This window comes from Mustela nigripes, chromosome 3, assembly GCF_022355385.1.
Source record: "Mustela nigripes isolate SB6536 chromosome 3, MUSNIG.SB6536, whole genome shotgun sequence".
Taxonomy (NCBI): Eukaryota; Metazoa; Chordata; class Mammalia; order Carnivora; family Mustelidae; genus Mustela; species Mustela nigripes.
This window is the reverse complement of record NC_081559.1, coordinates 43,839,002-43,858,993: the sequence shown is the minus strand read 5'-3', so window position 1 is coordinate 43,858,993 and position 19,992 is coordinate 43,839,002. Positions and strand designations below refer to the sequence as shown.

Sequence of the window (19,992 nt, the reverse complement as noted above, 5' to 3'; positions counted from 1 at the left end):
CCACGGAGCCCACACCTCGGCAGGGAGCAGAACAAAAGAATCTCTACCAGCCACTGAAAATGCCCTAGAAAGGCAGAGGGAAGTAAACACGTTTACTGCACACAGTCTAAGACCACTTAGTACACACAGAACCAATCTCAACCACCACAATAATTTCTGAAAATATTCTGCATTACTCAGCAGTAATAGTAAATGATGTTCGGAATGGTGACCCTGAGTCACCAAGGAATATTAAAGTGCTCAATATCCCTTGCTAAAAACAGCACAATGCACCATGTTTTATGAAGGTGGCCAAAGAATGGTTACAATTTTCATCACTTCCTAGCTTAAAGTCCTGAGCTATGGTTATCTCTCGACGTCAGGCGCGTGCAACGCCCCACCTCCACCAGCTGTGCTCTGATATTAACTCCCTCCTGGTGTCTTCCTAGTGTAAATGGTACCAGATTGGGTTTAAGGACATGTCTGGATATGTCTGTAGAACCACTACACAGGCTAAATGAGTTTTTAAGTTTTCAAGCACATTTTGAAAATGGGATTTCTCCTGTTACTATAAAACATCTTCCACAGAAAATAATCCATCCTACCTGCAGGGAGACAATTGTCAGGTCTTATTTGTGGGTTCATTATCGCCTACTGAAATTCTGTATTCTCTTGCACTTTCTAATTAGCTAGTGATTCATTATTCTCAATTGTTTATTCCCGTTTCATCCCCCAAATAAAATAACACCCTCCATTTCCTCCACAGCCTACCCCACCTACCCCACAGCAGTACCGGCTGCCCACAGCATAGCACCCTCTGCCCAACATAAACACCGGTGGTCCATGCCAGGCTATACTCTGCAACATTCAAAGCTGAACTGTGGCAAGATAAAACCCAAGTCCTCCATCTTGCTGTCTGGTCCGATCAAGGAGGGACAGGTTACTGCCCCAGGGCACCTGGAGCTTGGAGACTTACCAGTCCTAATGAGGACAGCTGGTAATCTGCTTACCTCCCTGTGCCAGACCCTGGGCTGAAATGCTTCACACCCATTATCTATTTAATCATCATAAGTGTCCTGTGAGATAGGTTCTATTTGGGCCCCACTTTCTAGCTGGGTGGGCTGTACAAAGAGGCAAATGAACCATGACCACACTGCCATGAAATGGCAGAGCAGGATCAGAACCCAGTTATGATTTCAAAGCCCACACTCTTCACCATACTAATAGCTTCTGTGGCCCTTCACTCCAGTAATTAAAGCTATACTTCATTTCCAAGTATACACCGAATGCCACAGATTCCCTGTATTCAGCTTTCTTGACTGCAAAGCACTTATCTTGTCTTCGTGTGGAATAGTTGTAACTGTCATCACTTTCAAAAGTGAGAGGATAAATCGAGCCAAAGGTTCTAGATTTGGGCAGCCTTTCAGCTTTGCTGTCTGAAAAATCACTTTAACACTTAAGTATATAAGAGTATTACCTGGGGTTACAGTTAGCTGAAAGCAATGTAGCTTGTTTGGATCAGGAAAATGCACCTTACATGTACCTGCAAAAGAAACAGCACATCAGGAAGGTCTGAGAGCGAGCAGCAGTCCTTATGAGGCTGACCTTGAAATATACATATGGAGTTGAAGGAGGAGTTTGTAGATGCTGCCTTGCTCTTGGTTTGACAAATATTTGTGCCACTGTGCTAAAATTGCAAACCAGTGATTTTTGCCATATAGTCTTTTATTTGCTAATTCCAAATTGAGATGGTTTCTTTCAACTTTTAAACAGTCACTAAAAATTGAGGTCTTTCCATTAACTTCAAGAATTATGCTAGTTTACTTTGAAAAGAGAAAACCACATCTCAAGGAGATGAACACATGTGAGTAAGGCAAACTAAACAAGGCAAAACCAGAAGAACCCAGGCCAAACTTCTGGGCTATTCACCCACCACCATCCTTATTCACGCCCACCACAGTAAACTGAAGTTCAAAAGAAGGGTGCCCATGAAGTTAACTCACACCTAGAGCTTACCATGGCATTAAAAAGGAGGGGGAAAATGTCTCCACAGACCAAATGGTAGCTAAGTTTGCTTTGTTGGTGAAATAACACTCTGCTCAGAGGGCAACGCCCTACGTCCAATGCACCACATCCGAAGGGGTCTGGGGAATCAGGACAAGGCATTCTCACAGGGAAAAGAGCTAAGGGCTAGTGGCACGACAGAGCAGCTGGCTAAATCTGTTTCCTTCAAACAAATGATACCAAAGAATGGTAAATACACAAGGAATAAATAGCCACTAAATTGGGGATGAATATATGTAGAAATTGTCTATTATTCTATAAACTCAGAAAATATTCTAAACTCCTTGGGTCACTTTCTGACTTTATTCTTTACAAGTCCCACCACTGAAAATATTTGTCTAGTTTTACAATGGTATGAAATTTCATCAAAATAGGACGATTCAAATTAGACTTAGATATGGCTCTTAGAGATCATCTAGTTCAATGTCCTTAAGCATGAAGTAACACAAAGATCCAAAGAGGTTCAGCGACCAGCCCAGGATCACACAGGTTATCAACAGAAGGTTTGTTCCCAAATTAAAGATGAGTTCATGACTCTTCTCCCTATACCACACCACATGTTCACTACTTCATGAACATGCCAGGCATGAGGCATAAAAACCACACAGAACTATTAATAGGGCTTTTATTATTTTTTTTTTTTGCCAATCCCTCAGAAAATCATTGTAGAATAAAAGGTAACTTAATCTAGAAGAGTAAGAAGGGATCTTAGAGATTACATTGTCACATTTTTAATTTTATAAATAATGAAGCCGGAAGCCATGAAGTTCAAGACTTCTGCCTGAACCACATATGTGAATAGTATATGGGCTTCATTTCTCTTAATCTTTTTTTTTTTTAAGATTGTTATTTATTTATTCAACAGACAGAGATCATGAGTAGGCAGAGAGGCAGGCGGTGGGGGGGGGGGCAGGCTCCCTGCTGTGCAGAGAGCCCTATGCAGGGCTTGATCCCAAGTCCCTGAGATCATGACCTGAGCTGCAGGCAGAGGCTTAACCCACTTAGCCACCCAAGCGCCCCCGTTTCTCTTAATCATGACTTGAAATGAGAAATGCTGTCTTTCCAGTAAGATCCAAGCAACAGGGGGCACCTGGGTGGCTCAGTGGGTTAAGCCGCTGCCTTCAGCTCAGGTCATGATCTCAGGGTCCTGGGATCGAGTCCCGCATCGGGCTCTCTGCTCAGCAGGGAGCCTGCTTCCCTATCTCTCTCTCTCTCTCTCTGGCTGCCTCTCCATCTACTTGTGATTTCTCTCTGTCAAATTAATAAATAAAAAAAAGCTTAAAAAAAAAAAAAAAAAAGATCCAAGCAACAGAAATGCAGGACAAGGGCTTAGGGAATGTCTCACTGATTGGCAGAAGTCGGCAACATTCCTTTGTTTTCATACTTGGCATTCTCCTTCATTTCAGGATAAACAGAAATCCATCCTTCTAGAACAGATTGGCCCCCCAATAATAAAGAAGTTACCAAGGGAGATTAACAATCAATACAAGTACTGAAAAGAACCAAACATTTTAAAGCTCAAAAAAGTCTTAACAACAACAAAAAATTAAGAGACAGGTTTTGTTTTAGTTCAAAGCTTTTCCTCTGTCTGCAAGCATGGGCTAACATCTTATAATTCCATCTATCTGAAAGAGGTATTTTTTGCCAACAGAGAAATGTCTCTGAACTTGCATATACACAGCTCCAAACAAGTTCTGAATGGCTGTTAAGTAGCACTGCTACATAGCAAGGTATTTTGTTTTTCTTGTTAATGTTTTAGAGATATTATTAATACTAGATAAGATACTAGAGATTTCTTTTTTGGTGGCTTCTTCTTTTCTCTTTAGAATAATGAGTTGCGTACTTTTGGAAAGCATGGCTTCCTTTTATAAACTTATTTAGACTTCTCCTACGCTGATAGCACAGAGGGCAGGGAGAAAGTGAGAAGAAACAGATAGCATGTGGTCTCTTTAATCAGATACTTGAGCCAGAAATGCTAGGGAGATGTCTTTCAAACCTAAGGTGTTTAGTTAAAATCCTGGTTTGAAAACCAATTACACAGTTTGTTTTTGCATTTTTTTTTTTTAAAGTAGGCTCCCTGCCTAGCATGGAGCTTGCACTCATGACCTTGTGCTCAAGAGCATATGCTCCCCCGAATGAGCCAGCGAGGTGTCCCCCCAAAGTTTAACTGTTCTCAAACCAAAATTTCAGAGAAGGTTAAAAATATTCTCTATGGGTTAAAAACCAACAATTTCAGTAAGACTCCTATTTGAGGACAAAATGAACTGTGTGAAAGTAGTAAGTTTTTGTGGTCTTGATTACATATATGCATGTGTGTATAAATATATGTACATATAAACCCTTTACGAGAACCCCAAAACACTTCCTTCCAGTTCTGACTAGAAGAAAACTTTGAGATCAAGCAATTCAGGGATTTTTAAGACATTAAAGACATTTTGACTGAGACCCACACTAAGAAACCTATTTAATATCACAACCCACCATTCCCATAGATAGATAGCACACATTAAAAATAATTTTCAAAAAAAAATGTGTACTTACCCTTAACAAATGATTGTACAACCACTTAAGGTCACACCCACTATCACCCTTCTAACTGCAGTTAGTGGCAGGAACGGGCCCTCTCTTCTCTGGATCAGGTGGGCCGGAGAGACCAAGCTCTCTAGAGTATTCACCCAGACCAGGAGACCCACATATAAACATCTCACTCACAGTGATAAACATCCTCAGCCTCAGAACTATTTTTAACCAAACATGATGATAAAAAGTTCTAATTTTTAAAAAATACTAAAATGGCCAAAACGTTCAGGCTTTAATGGTATTACTAAAATTTGGCAAGGGATTAATAATAGGAAAAGAAAAGCAACCCTCTGACACCTCACACAAGCTAACTGCCCAGTAAGCGAACTTGCTCACGAATGAGAACTGCACAGTGGGTCTGTGTGTCCAAGCGGGAAGGACCAAAGTGAGGACACCTGGTGACATAACGGGTGTAGTCACCCCAGCTCATGCATAGAGATGCATTACAGGCAAGCACCTTCTGGACCAAAAAGGTGGTACTGACACTCATGAAAACAGGACCATCTGTCACTGATTTATAGATCTTTTCGCTCAAAGAGGACACAGGACAAAACACTGTGGAACAAATATGAAACCCAGCCCCGTCCCCTCTCCTGGTAAATATCTCACTCTCACCTGAGCCTCGACAAAATTCTGCTACCTGTCTGCACAAAATTAAAACTTACTCCCAACACACAGGAAAACCAGGCTTTGGGCTATGCAAGGTTATTAAAACATGAAAAAAAAAAAAAGCTTCTCCATGCAATGACTTTGCAGCACTTACTGTCTGGGTGGGATGCTATACTTACAAGGTAAATTAGCTTCAAGCTCCGCAACCTCTGTGGAAACAAAAAGACTATTGTTAATATCAGTCACGCCTCCACATAAAAGCACCAGCTCTAAACTGGCAACTTCTTCCCCGATGCTGAGGAACGAAAGGGACCAAAGTAACTAACACCTACCCTGGGTCTGATGTTTAGACGTTAAGCCATGGAATTGTTTCAAAGACACAAAGGTACCTGTAGGATGCCAGTAAGTACAGTCACAGGCCCTTGAAAATGTACTTAGTATAAACGAAAATCATTTCAAAATTCACAAATCACCCACAGGTAAACCAGTCACTAAAGTGTTTTTGAAAGTCTTCTTCCCCCGCATAGCAGAACTGCTGCCCTTGGAATGTGACTTACATGTCTCTTCCAGTTCTTTTAGACCTGTCTTCCCCTGCGGCTCACCCTGTGTGAGCTTGAACTTCTCCAGTGAGAGAAAACTCTGCCTCCTGCCGGGGCCCCAGGCTGTGCTGTTATCCAGCTATCTGTTAACATCTTGCTTATGGCCCCAGAAAGGGGGGCTTGGAGCCTTGGCCCTTTGAGTCATCACTCATTCAGTGTTTAAGCCCCACACCCCTTGGCCAGGACAAAGCCGCAACCCCCCACCACTATGACTATTAAGAGCTGAGGTCTGGGGGCACCCAGAAATAAGTGGGCAGGCAAATCAGTTGTGTCTCAGACATAACAGAATGTGCTCTGGGGTTCTGGGAGCACAAAGATTGCTCCCAGCTGTGGAGACTAGAAAAAGGAGGTCTATGGGCCAGGCTTTAAAGAGTAAATAGTATGAAGGCCAGCAGCAGAAGAAGAATGCATTTCTCGAAGCTAAGTTAGTGATGTGCAAAAGCACCGAACACAGACAAGCACAGAAACCAGAAGGCACACAATGCAGCCAGAGCAATGGGTACGAAGCAAGAGAGCAACAGGAAACAAGGAGGAAAAACAGGGCCAGGATCTCGGAGGGCCTTGAGTGCCCAGCTTAGGAGTCTCAACTTAAATCTGCAGCAGTAAGGAGCAGAGGGACACTTCTGAACAAGCTTCCAAACTTTCCTCAAGAGGACAATTTTAGAAAGGGCAAAGCAGAGGTCAGTGATCTGTGAGATGGGCACTCTGCAAGACAGCAAAGGCCTAGCAAAGGCAGGGAGGGTTGTGGTGCCTGAGCGCATGGAGGACAAAAGGATCTGCCAGCTGTGAGGGGCAGGAGGGTCAGAGATGGCAGAGGGCTGACATGCTGGGAAGTCCTGGGAGGAGGAAGCTGAAATCTGGGTGCGTGGCTAGGGCCGAGGAGTCCCCGCAGAGATGAGACTGACAGAGAGGAGACTAGTGAAAAGAATGAAGTGTGGCAGAGTAGAAGACAAAAGCAAGGGAGTCCCTCATGAAAAAAGGTGGAAAAATAGGAGACACATGGGGAACACAGTGACTCAGGGGACAGACTGATCCAGGGAAATGAGGACCCAGTCAAGGCCATCCCATGTGGATTAGACATTGCTGAGGGCACTACAAACAGCAGGAAGGCAGGTGACAGGATGGAAACCAGATTACAAAAAACTAAGAAGCAAATGGGTGGTCAAAATATACAAGCAGTAGATACGACAATTCCTCAATTCCTTCACATCAAGTACGGAGTGGTGGGCAGGAGAGGGCAAGAGGCCATCATGTGGCACAGCTGAATACTTAACGCATTAGTGGGAAGACTGGCAGATAGCTCCACTTCGGGGCCAAGGATTTAAGAGACTCCAGACCTGTAATAGCAGCCATTTGAGAATCTGGGTACAGACAGGCAGCCCACTAACTGAGTTGGCTCTGGGTTCCAGGTATTTAGAATGGGGGCTCAGAAAGTTGCAGTGGGGCAGAGGAGGGAGGGGTCGGGGAATGCAACAGTGCCATGTGGGCTACAGGGCTCTACCCGATGCTCTTGCCTGGGAGAGACAAAGAGCAGGTCTCTTCAGTGGAGCAGGGCACCAGGAGAGGAGTGACAGTTATCCTCTTGCTGTGTGACTAGAAAAGGAACAAGTCTGTGATGATGTGCAAGCCTGGGAAGCCGGTTTTCTTGGCTGCTTTGTGTTGTAGTACATTTAAAATACAGTCACTTAACAAAACTGAACATATTTAAGAATCCTATGAACTGATTATTATTCTTCTAATGACCACAGTGATCTTTAGTTTTGTCTTTCTGACTGGCGCGTGCATTCTCACCCTTCCTTGGAGCAGGGCACTCACTAAAGACAACAGCGTGCGGCCAAGGGGGGCCGAGACCACAGTGCTAGCGCTCTGACGCTGCCCAGAGCCATGCTCTCCTCTAGCAGCTCACACAAGCATTTGTTTTATCAAAAAAGCCCGTATTTTATCAAATGACTCATTCATTAATCACTTTAAAATAAATGTTCCCTATATGAACTGTACGTTTTTCAACTACATGCATTTGTGTCTTTTATTATAGCATTATTTAGCTTGCTGGTAAAAACAGAAAAAACTGTCTTTGGGGGCCCTTGTTTTGAGAGACCGACGTTAGAACTGGCTTTCCCTGGCAAGTCTGTCCCGTCCACAGCTGGGAGAACTCTGGGAGTCCAGTTTCAAGGAACAACTAGTGAAATGAAAACATGCTCAGAGGATTTGAGGAGAAGGGGCCACAAAACAGAAGCAGAATGTTTGAGAAGACTGTCTCCTGCCAAAAGATGGGGAAGAGGGAGGTTACGACACAAGAGGACAGCAAAGCACTGACCAAGGGTGTGGTGGTGACCAAGCAACAGAACAGACCCCTGCACCAAAGGGATGGGACAGGGGGCAAGAGGCTTATGTCCCCAGGAAGCCTGACTGCTGTGCAGGGAATCTCTGCCCTACCTGCACATCACTCACCTTGGGAGTCTTTTGCTGCACCCCCTCTTTAAAAAATAGCTGTGGTAAGGTACAATTTTCTATAAAATAGACCCACTTTTAGTGTACGATTCAGTAATTTTTAGTAAAACCTGCAGTTGTGCATTCATCCCCTTAATTCAGTACCTGCTGAGCTTTTCACACTGCTTGTCCTACACAGATCCATCCCACCAGAAGTCTGATGGGGGATCTAGGGCTCTGAAGTTCTTACTCTCCCCAGGTATCAGAAACTGCTACAAGCTACTTGGCCGTGTTAAAATACCCACACACAGCTATTTACACAGATGGATTTAATAACTTCACTTTATCGTCTAGAATTCAAGTCCAAAGATGAGCTTATGCTTGCATTTCCAGGTACAGTGTTAGTCAAGGGGAGTGGACAAGGGCCAGCAGAGCCCCACCACAGTCAGGGCCTCCGCAGGCTTTGGGTCCAAGAGCAGGCAAGAAATACAATCTTGGGAGCACAAGACTTTCAGTAAAGATACTCAGCACTTCAGTTCAGTCCAGTGCAGAAGATAAAAGAGCCACATACCCTCATGGCGTTGTCACAAATGACACACAGTTTCTCTACACTTCAAATGATGGTAATCATTAATATCAGTAGCTATCGCCTTAGAATCCAGGTACAAGTCTATGGCCAAAGAAACAAGCGAATTGCTTCATATGCCTGAGAGGCCTCTTTGCAAAGCAGCAGCCCTTCTCTGCGTGACCTCACTGCCTGCAGGACACAACCCCTCCCTGTAAAATAGCAAGAAGTTCGGGTATTTTTAACCTGCTAAAGTCTCGCCTGTTCCAAGATGCTAACACCTCTACCCCTCAGCGGCCCAGCCTTTCTGGGGGGCACCTTGCACAATTCCGAGGCTGCACAACTTCCTTCTGAGAAATTAGACTCTTTTCCTTTCTAACTAAAGAGCAAACCACAGAGCCCACTTGAAGCACGACTGCCCTTAGATATCAGATTACAAAATCCGCCCAATGACCACAGTGGCCCCCACACGACACATCTCCATTTTCTGCCACAGGCTCCTCACAACACAATGCTCTTGTTGTTTCTACACTGGCTGCCCGTCAAATCTGCGCGTTCTTCAGGGCAAGGAATGTATAGTCTGACCCAGCCCCCAAACCCTGGTACTTGGCCCTGGGCTTGGCACACACAGGGTGCTCAGGAAACACTTAACAAATAAGTACTCTCGCCAGCAAGCTGCCCAAGCTCCTGGTGTGCCTGTCCTGAGATGTGAGAAGCTTTTCCCCTTGTGTAGCTGGCCCAACGCATTCCAAAGGGGCTGTGGAAGGGGCTGTGTTCCCTCAAAGTTCCTATGTTGAAGCCCTGCCCCTGCCCCGCCCCCATGTGATGATATTAGGAGATGGGGCCTTTGGGAGGTGGTCAGCATTAGAAGTCATGAGGGTGGGCCTTCACGGCGGGATAACTACCCTTGTAAGAGATACCCGGTGCTTGCTGGCCAGGAAGGGGTCCTCACCAGGAACTAAATCTGCTGATGCCCTGATCTTGGGAGTCCCCAGCCTTTAGGACCATGAGAATAAACATGTGTTGCTGGAGCCGCTCAATCTATAGTATCTGCCTATGGGAATCTGAGCTAAGACAAAGAGCTAATCAGAGACACAGATGATGGCTCTTGGCAAGAGCCAGCTCCAAGCCCCATGGGGCAGGACCGCTGTGCCATTCCACCCAGGGAGAGATGCAGCTACTTCCCATAAGACTCGATTACCTCCTTCCACCTGAACACTCTCTTAGATTTGACTGGAACTTTCTCTCTTAGCTTCCCGCCTGTCTTCATACATTAAGTACCCCTTCTGCAGTTTCAGCATCCATGCACAGTACCCTTATCGGGGAGACACATGAACTAGGGTAATAGTCCCTCCACAGAGCAGAGGACTAAGGACATTATGGAGCCTCAAATCAGCCCTCCTACTCAGGCTAGGCCCAGAGCACTCACAGCGCCCTTCCACACTCTGAGGGAGCAAGGCTGTAACCCTGAAAACCAGCAGAGCTGCTACAGCAGAGACAGCGTACCAATGTGAATGGAACTCAAGGCCTCATGCCACCCGTACTTTCAACATGATCTGACGAGGCCAACTTGAAACCTCGTCTGTCTTCCACAATCGTCCTTGCCTTACTGGGCTACGAGGTACACCTAAGTGGGGCCACCAAGCTTCCTGGGCAATCTGACTGGTAGTTAACCCTTCAACAAAGCCTTTTTAAAAGGTTAACCTTGGAGCCAGCTGCCTTAGCTCCATTTTACCAGGATTCTTCTTCTCTGGGCCACACTGTTCCAGCTATTATTTTTTATTTTTATTTTTACTATCTTTTAAGATTTTATGTTAAGTAAGCTCTACACCCAACATGGGGCTCAAACTCACAACCCCGAGATCAAGAGTCATGAGCTCTACCAACTGAGCCAGCCAGGCACCCTTCAGGTTTGGTTTTTGTGGGTTTTTTTTTAAGATTTTATTTATTTATTTGACAGAAAGAGAGATCACAAGTAGGCAGGCAGGCAGAGAGAGAGAGGGAAGCAGGCTCCTCACTGAGCAGAGAGCCCAACGTGGGTCTCAATTCCATGACCCGAGATAATGATCTTAGCCGAAGGCAGAGGCTTTAACCCACTGAGCCACCTAGGTGCCCTACTCTTCAGGTTTTTAAAAATACATACTGTAATGCTGCTAAGTGCTCTGAATATTCTGCCAGCATGGCAAGCCCCTGAGCCCACCCTCTGAGTCCTGGGCAGGGCCTGGCACAGAGAAAGCAGCTCTGGAGAACAATAAATGGTTCTCTTTCCCCCATTCTTCCAGGAACTCCATCGGAATAGGGCCCTTCCTATCCCATCCCATGACTGCTCATGTGGACACAGCAGCTGACCCAAGGAGGCACCTGCACCCTGGACACCGGGAAGCAAATGTAGGTGGGCAGCCAGGCCTGGAGCACGGAGGGCCACATACCACACCCCCAGAATGCCAGGAACCACCTGAGATGTGAGGACTGGGATGGATAAAGGCACACACAGATTCATTCCCTCTTACTCCCCTAATTCCAGAACTGGCCCTGAATTCAGCTCAATCCAAGTCTCCACATTTAACAAAGACTAATAGAGGTGAAAGGGTCCTGCCAGGGTGCCTGGAGCCCTCTGGGATCTTTAGGGATCACTAGCAATAGGCTGGCACACAGCAGGGATATTCAAATGCCTGCTGAACGAAGAAATGAAAGAAGACACACACGATCCCATTATACAAAAAGTGCCAAGCTTGGGCTAGCTAAGACCCTGCTATGCTTTTTTGGCAGGTAGGGTGCACCGTCAGACTTAGAACTTTCATGGGCTCAGTGGCCCCACAAAGGTCCACCAGGAACTCAGCACCATCTGCCCTGTGATTAAAAACACTGGTGATAGCTCCCCAGTTAGGACCATACCTGCACAGATCTCTCTCCAGTGACCCCAGCTCCTAGGATTCAGGGCAGACAGCAGCCCTCAGTCCTAGTCCAGAAACACTCGATTATTCCACACCCTCCAGGGACTGCTGCTACAAGCATCCTTCCAGTTCCAGTCTGGAGGATGTCCCTGAGTTACCTAAGGGGTGCAAATGAAAAGCTGTTGTGACCAAGGTACCGGCACAGCAGAGGCCTCCCCCAGCCAGCTGCTCCAAGGTAAGCTATGGTTTTTCCATGGACAATGGATTCCAGCCTTCCAAAGGCAAGAAAAGGAACAGGAGCTACATCTCTGCAGCCACTACCGGCCCTCACCGTTAGCACCAACTGTCCCTGCCAACCTCCAATCTCCCCCATCTATCAGCTCAACCCTATTGCCATCTGCACCAAGCCAGATCCCGTACCTTTGGGCCATGGGATACATAGCCTTCCCTGCCTCCTCAGACCTTCACAGGGTTCTCAGCAGATGGCCTTCAGCTCTCAGTCCTTCCAGGACTGTGTAGGTTGCACAGACCCCCTCACCCCGGGCTCCTCACTCCTCTCAGGGAAGCCCCTCTGGCAACTGATTCATGCAGAGCAGGAAAACCTGACCATCTCACTTGACTGGGTACTGCTCTGAAGGCTATGCTTGCCCAAAGCAGAAGCTGTCTGGGGCCTTCCCCAGAGCTTGATTTCTTGCTCTGCCTGTTCCTGAGTCCTTCACCTCCCTCCATAGGTGACAGTCCCAGGGATACTCATTTTTAACTATCCTGATACCAATTCCCCAATCCTAGGAATTCAGCCTATGGCACTGAATCCCAAGACATATTAACACACTTTTCTACAAACTATTGATCATCATGAGTAACATTCCCACATAAGCCAAAGCCACAGACCAGGAGGACAGTGCTGACTATAGCAATCTTGTTGAACTCAGACATCCAACTTCTCTCCAAGTTCCCAAAGGGGACATTCTCTAGAAAGAACTTCACCATGATCACCCCTCAAGTGCCCCACAAGGCCATGGACTCTTGGACTCCACACACTTCTGCCATCCGAAATCCCCAGAATGAAGACATCCCCCAAAAACAGCCAAGCAAAGGAGTGCTCTAGGTGCAGATCGGGCATTCACGGACCATCAGAGCATCCTTCATTACACGTCTGCTCTTCACAGCCCCCTCTCTCAGGCCAGGCCCACCCTGGCTCTCTACCCACACTCCCCAAATGCCCAAACTGCTCACCACTCAGCTAGCCCAGCCTGGTCCAACAGTCCCCTGAGGCAAGAGGGAGCAGGCCACATGAGGTGTGTGTTACACTGAGCCCTGCTGCCTACAACTACCCCAGAAACCTGATCATCACCAGTTCCCTGGGAGGATGGAAACAGGTGGCCCCACAAGGTAGTTTTGCACCTCTCTCTCTGATGAGTCTCACAAAATCTAAGGACCTTATCAAGGCCCTGTAAACCCAGCCAAAGACATCTGTCCTGGGAGCGGGGGCGGAGTCCAGCTTTATGAGCCTCCATGGGCTCCCCAGGGCTGCATCAGGCCCTAGAGCCATTTGAGAGCTGCCAGGAGAATCCCTGAGCAGGGTGGACATGTGCAGAAGCCTCCGAACCTCCTTGAATGCTCTCTTCAGTGGACGTGCCCTTCTGTTCTGCTCATTCAGTTTCTGCTTGTTGGGTCTGCTCCCCTAGAGCCTACCCCCCCCCCCGAATGTGGGTCTGGCTGTGCTGCTACAAAAAAGTTATAATCTGGGCACATTTCTTAACCTTTCTGAGTCTCAGTCCTTTAGCTCCAAAATGAACCACCCACCTGGCAAGGCTGAGCAAAAGTCAAACAAGAAGTGTCCTATAAAGTGTCCAAAGGAGGGCCTGGTTCCAAGTGCCCTGTGTACAAAAGCTGTTAACCACGACAAGGACATAGTGAAGAAGACAGAGGACAGCCTACTTGCTGCTTCCACCTGCTCCTCCACAGCTACTACCTGGGCCTTCCTCACTGTAGCTCCGGGGCACTAAACACCCTCCACTTAAGGACCATGACATCACATCAAACCCCTTCCCCAGCTTGCTTGGATCCTGGCTTCCTCCACAGATGGAACCCTCGAGCCAGCATCTGGGAAAGAGACTCAAGTTGTATCAGGACCATCTAAGCGAGGAGCTGTAGCTCATGTCCCACCCTCTTGACCCCTGCAGTGCCATCACAAATTATGAATTTAGTCTGACATAGTTGGTAATGTCAAAACCTAAGAAATGATTCTTACTCCATCATTAGTCAATCATCCATCAGGCTAGATAAACCAGAGCCAAGGCCAGATTCAGGGGCAGAAAGAATAAGGAAGAGCGCACCACATTAGACTCCCTAAAGCTGATGCCTTCCTGGTGCCACTCCTGCCAAGCTCAGCAGTGCCTTGTTCCCGAGAAGGATAAACAGTGCATCCTCCCACACTAGCTCTTCTGCCGTTATGTCTGTTTCAGGACACACAGATGCCAGCCAACTCATGGTGTCTACCTGATACAACATGAAAACAGGCAGTCCTAACCAACTGTAAAGCTCATTGCTTCCTAGCTCCTTTACACTTAAGAAATGTAGACACATGCCATAAAGTAGAAAGTGCTGCAAATTCTAAGCTCCTTAAGGCAGGAACTCTGTCTTCCTCCTATTCTGTAGTCCTCATGACCCCAGGAAATTGCCTTTGCACTTGACAGTTAGAAGTTTGATTAATGAATGAATGCAAAAATGCCATACAAACGCATGCACATTCACACACTACAAAAACCCTTCTCCAAAGACTACAGCTCTAGGACACTCAGTTATTAATTCTGTGAAGGGAACTAATTTTGTACAGACTCTCTTCAGGCTGTGACTTGAATATGGTACGGAAGGATCCTAGAGATTATTGAATTCCACTCTCTCCCTTTACAGACCAGAAACTTGTGCTGAGGTGTTAAGAGAGGGAGTCTGGAACTCCTTGGGACTGAGCACAAGAAAGGAAGATACACGCCCCCTCCCCACTCCCAGCCCACAACCAGCCAGACATTGACAGCACTGAGACCAGAGTACCAGAGTCCTCCCACAGGCATTCTGGCAGCCCCTATAGAGCATATTCGAAGTGTGTAAGCCGTACCACATTTTCTTGTCCTCAGTATTCCCATAGTGCAAAGTCTTTGAAAGCTATATAGGCAATTACATTTTTAGATATTTTCAAATAGGTATTCCTACTCAGCAAATGGGTGCTTCATATCTCCAAAGAGCCTCCAGTCAGAGTTCATTTTGTTACAGGAGAGACATCAGCTCACAAGGATTACATTACCTTTAACAAGCAGCCTGTCTCTCACAGACACTCTCCGAGTGGAGTCGGAGGCCGTGGCTGATGTCCGGGACCCTTTGAGACCGTCCTCCCGCTTCAGTTTGCTTGCCAGCGTCAGCATTACTGCTGCCTTTACCCTGAAACAGACCAAAGGCAGGGTTATGGACACGTCTCTAGACAATGACTGGAAATTGAAGACAAGGCCATAGGTGGTTGACTTTTTCCTATAATTAAGTCACAGAAAAATTCAGCAGATAAGGCGCATTCATAAGACTGCATTCCTTTATAATTAATTTGGGAAATCTCCATGCCATCCTCTGTAAGTCTAATTTTTTAAAGTACACAAAAATTTTAAGAAGGGAGAGCCATGCATTTAACACTCATTGGGCACCAAGCCCTGGGACACTGTGGTGACAAAGCTCCCATGAGCTCGTGGTCTAGGGGAGTCTCCACCAACAGGTTTCATGTTGGCCCACCCCTGTCCTCTAGCTAAGGGTGCCCCTCTCTGCTGCGGGGACCATGCACCTGTGTGTGTGGTGTCCCTTGTGCCTGGTCCATTGCAGACTGAAGGGAGCATCAGCCCTGGGAAGGAAGAAGCAAAGCAATGCTTTCTTTTTCTTCTTCCTCTAACCAAGGTATGGCTGAAACCTTAAGAAGCATCTTTGCATTTATTTATGTTATATCTTATTTACATTTTTTAGGCAGTATAAAGATCAGTATTAAGTCATAATTAATGCCCCAAACTAAATTCTCTTCAGTGGCTGCTTCCAATCCATCTGTGCTTCAGGCATTCCCTAAAACTCACTGAAAGCTCACTATGAAGGACAATAAAGACCAAACACAAAAACTGGTCACCAGCCCAATATTCCCATAATTCCTTTGTTCCTTTCATATTATTTCCTTTCAACGCCATTCTGATTGTTTTCAAAAGAAAAACGATCTAAAACTTCCAAATGAGAAACTTGACCCAAACACAAAACTTTTATTTGGAGGCCAAGATACTGAAAGCTAAAATAAGAATACGCTTCCTACACTGGTATTTTTAACCATTTTTAACCCAGATTTTTCACTTCTCATATCATCTTATTCTGTGTATCTTTCCCTCCTCCAAAGACTTTCAGATTTTATTTTCTATTACTTATGCCATAAAAAAGAAACCTAGTGAATATGATCTTCCATATACTATATGACCCACACACAAACACACAACTAATCCCTTTTAGAATCATTGGTCTAAATGCTTCAAAAGATGGTTCTATTGCACATTAGCCTTCCAAGCTCCTAAAATTTCAAATCTGGGAAGGACTTCCCCCTCCAACCCCCAAGTTCCACTCTTTTTTTTTCTTTTTAAAACTGATGTAGATCCTGTGACGATGGGAGCCCGGGAACTGGCTTGGATGAGGCCACTCAGTTGCCAGAAGCAGTAACCACAGAAACATCAGTAAAAAAATTTTCAAAAGGTTTTCGCAAACATTTTGAGTGTGATGATGGTTTTAAGGGTATAGAGATACACATCAACTGATCTAACTGCATACTTTGAATATGTGCAGTTTCATGTACTTCAATCATACCTCAACAATGTGGACACAAATGTGAAAACAAACCAACATTAGTTTCTTCATTATCACTTGACCATGCCATCTCCCCAGATGAACATACACAGCAGCCTGGAGCATAACCAACACACATCTCAGCTTTACTCAGGGCAGGGAGGTATTGGTTTGGTACCCTCACAACGGGGTGGGGCTTGGGGTGGGCATAGTCAAACAGCCATAGGGGCTCCAGCCTATACCTACCAGAAACAGAAGCACCATCCAGAGCCAGGTTCTTTTGCTCAGCCCCTACCTGGAATAATCTTGTCAGGAATCCCTTAAACAGATCGGGATCACAATAGGGAGTTTGTCACCATAGCCAAGTCTACCACCACACACCCAGATTTGAGCACATCAGTCCTGCCACCTGGTTAGGGTTGCCTGAAGATGGACCAAGACAAGCATCCTTCACAAGGTCCAATTGGTTTTTATCCTCTAGCTGACCTTGGCAATACAAATATGGCAAAAAATAAAAAAGCCCAGCATGAGTAAAGAGAGTTCTATAGGCAGAACTCTAGGAAAGTCCTAACAAAGAGCCCCATGGAGAAGCAAGTGCCAGGGCACATGCCTGGTCTATACCCAGCTCCCTGAGGGCCTGCCCTGAAGGACCCACTTGGAGGGTCCAAGTCAAGACTTGTTTACAAAGGCTCACACCAAGACACTGTGTCACTGCAGTCTGAGAATTCTGCCTTTTTTTTTTTTTGAAAGAGTGAGAGTGTGCACGCACAGGGGGTGGGGGGGGGCAGGGTAGAGTGTTGAGAGGGAGAGACAATCCCAAGCAGACTCCCTGCTGAGTGAGGAGCCCAACTTGGGGCTGGATCCCAGACCCTGAGATAAAGACCTGAGCTGAAGCCACAGATCAGATGCTCAATTGACTGAGCCACCCAGGCTTCCCACTGCTTATTCTTTTTTACCCCTACTACTCCACACTGAAGCCTACTCTGTGGGCATAATATGCCTCATACTCAACTCCACTAAGAGCTGGATTCCTGGCTTGCAATCTTCAAGTTTGTGGCCCTTAATAAATAGACGGGGCACTGACTGAAAGGTATAAAAGACAAGGATACTCATGTGTTGTTGTCTATCAAAGAGAACACTAACCCACTCCCCCAGCATTCTAGGATCTAAGTGTATACTGACTACCTATTTGTCCACCATCTGTATTATTACTGCATGCCACTGCAGGGATAAACCCAAGGCCTAATTTGGAAATGTTTCCTTAGCTGTTAAATTAATTCTCTATAAAGAGATCTGAACAAAGAGAATTATTCAAACTGTCAAGAAGTTTGCCAAACACCTACAGTTGCTTCAGGATTCTCCTTTCCTTCTGTGCAGTGCTTCACCCATAGAAGGCCCCAGAGCTGCCCCTTCACTGTGAAGTACACAGTGTTAGTGCAGCCTTTCTGCTGACAAGATGAGCTGCACGGAACAGCATGCTCAGTTTCTTTATTCCACAAGTCCCAGTCAGCCGGTTTAGTCCATTTAGTTCCTCCTCTGGGTGGGACTTGCTCTCGGGCTGTTCAAAGAAGATTCCTGCATGCAATTACTGGTCTCATCATCAAGTCATATTTACTTGGCATTCCTGCCTGTAGTAGCAACAACGGGCCAGGTCACCTGTGCAGGGAGGGATACCAGGAGCCAGTCAGCTCCTGAGTGAGGAACTCCAAATTTGCAAATCTTCCTGCTGTGGAAAAGTCCCAATCTCAAAGAGTAAAAGATGGGACTGCAGGTCACTAGGGGACAACCAACTTCTCTGGCCAAAGAGGCCCTTATCAGGACACAAAAATGTCCACACTGTACCCTCCTCCTTCAGAATGCCAAGGCCCAGAAACCTCCCACCTGGCAGGGGAGTCACCTTAGTTGGCAGACCGACCTTTGGAGCCCAACCCTTTATTTTCATCAGTAAACATGCCCCCTCCTGCACTACCTACTACCTGAAGTTCAGGCAAATCTGGGGGGAGGTCCTCAAGCCACACACCAGCCAGCCCAGTGATGATTTGTCTCTGAAGGTCTCTCCCACCCTTCTGACCCCCCAGAAATCCTTTGCAAGCCGCCCTCCTCCCTGCTCCTCAACATCAGCTTTCCCATTTCTGGAATCTTCTGTTTAATCTGATGATACCCAGGTCTGGAGTGCCCTCCTTCCCAGGTCTGGAGTGCCCTCCTTCCCTTCACCGCGTATTCCCATTCCTTCCTCAGGACACCAGATTCCTATCCAGGGTCCAATATCTCCTCCAAGAAACCTTCTCGAGCCACTCCAATCCATCCTGCGTCCACTCCAGGGCCCGAGCGACTGCAGACAGGGGAGGGCCCATCCCCTCATGTGACAAATGAGGAAACTGAGCCCTGGAAGGGCAGGGCCACACCCAAGATTACACACCAAAGGAACCGGGTCTAGAATCCAAGACCTGTTGTTCGGATCATTCCAAGATACCCTTCCCCCCTCAGCCCCCCATGCGGGTAAAATCCTCCGAAGGAGCCGAGGCCGTCCCCAGCCGCCGGGCAGCTACCGGCGGGTTGGCGAGCCGGGAGTCCCACTCCTCACCCCCGCCGCTCTCCGGGCCTAGCCGGACTCCCGAGGCGGAGGAGTCGGACGGCCCGCGTCCGAGTCCCGCTGCCCCCGGCCCCGGCGGGCTGGTGACCTTGGGCTCCGTTTCCTTCTGGACAATGCGGCCCGCGGCTCCCGCGCGACGGCGGGCGCGAGCGAGGCCGTGTGGGCGCCGGCACAAGCAGGCGCTGGCTACGGGCGGCCCCTTGAGCCCGGCGGCGGCCAGCGCCCCGGCCCTTTCCCAGTCAGGCGGTCCGGCCCCGCGCCGCCGGCGCCCGGCCGTGAGAAGCGCGCGGCCTGAGGCGGCCCCGGCGCCGCCCGCGGTACCGGCGCCGCCCGGAGGCCTGCGGCCGCCCCTCTCCCGCCGCGGGGCCACGCGCTGCTCACCTGGGCACCCCGAGACAGGCGAGGCGGGCCCGGCACCCAACACCATGCCCGGCCGGCCGGCGGCGGCGACACACGGCCCCTCACAGCCGCACCGGCTCCGGGCGGCGGGACCGGAAGTAGCGGGGCGGGGACTCGGCGGCTCTCGCCCGCGGCGGCCGCGATGGCAGCGGGCGCTTTAAAAAAAAAATTCAAAGCCCGGACGAACTTTATTTGGAGCCTGACACGCGAACAGCGGCGTGCGCCGGCGGGGCTGGGTTCGGCAGCTGGTCTCCCGGACCTCGCTCATTGGCAGAAGGCGCGGCCGGGGGTGGGGGGGGGGCGGGCGTAAAACTCGCCGCCCCTGCTGATTGGCGAGTAGCGACCGGGGGCGGGGTCCTCCCTACAGTTCTGGAGTCTGCGCACCCCGGTGCCCGGGGCTCCGAGCAGCGTTCCTACCTCCATTCATTT

At 47.8% G+C, this 19,992-nt stretch overlaps 1 protein-coding gene across 2 annotated transcripts in view; it reads right to left on the bottom strand.

Moving 5' to 3' along the window:
* UBE2F (ubiquitin conjugating enzyme E2 F (putative)) overlaps positions 1-19,697 on the bottom strand; it is a 53,620-nt gene extending 33,923 nt beyond the window's left edge. The window contains exons 1-4 of one of the 2 annotated variants that reach the window (XM_059393814.1): positions 19,546-19,696; positions 15,025-15,158; positions 5,412-5,441; positions 1,457-1,522 (exon numbers count right to left, since the gene is read on the bottom strand). In XM_059393814.1, the coding sequence (XP_059249797.1) occupies positions 1,457-1,522; positions 5,412-5,441; positions 15,025-15,142 (214 nt within the window). In that variant the 5' untranslated portion in view covers positions 15,143-15,158; positions 19,546-19,696. Of the gene's footprint in view, positions 1-1,456; positions 1,523-5,411; positions 5,442-15,024; positions 15,159-19,545 lie in introns of both variants that reach the window. The other variant, XM_059393815.1, reaches the window with a different exon arrangement.
* Between the last annotated feature and the right edge of the window lie 295 nt (positions 19,698-19,992).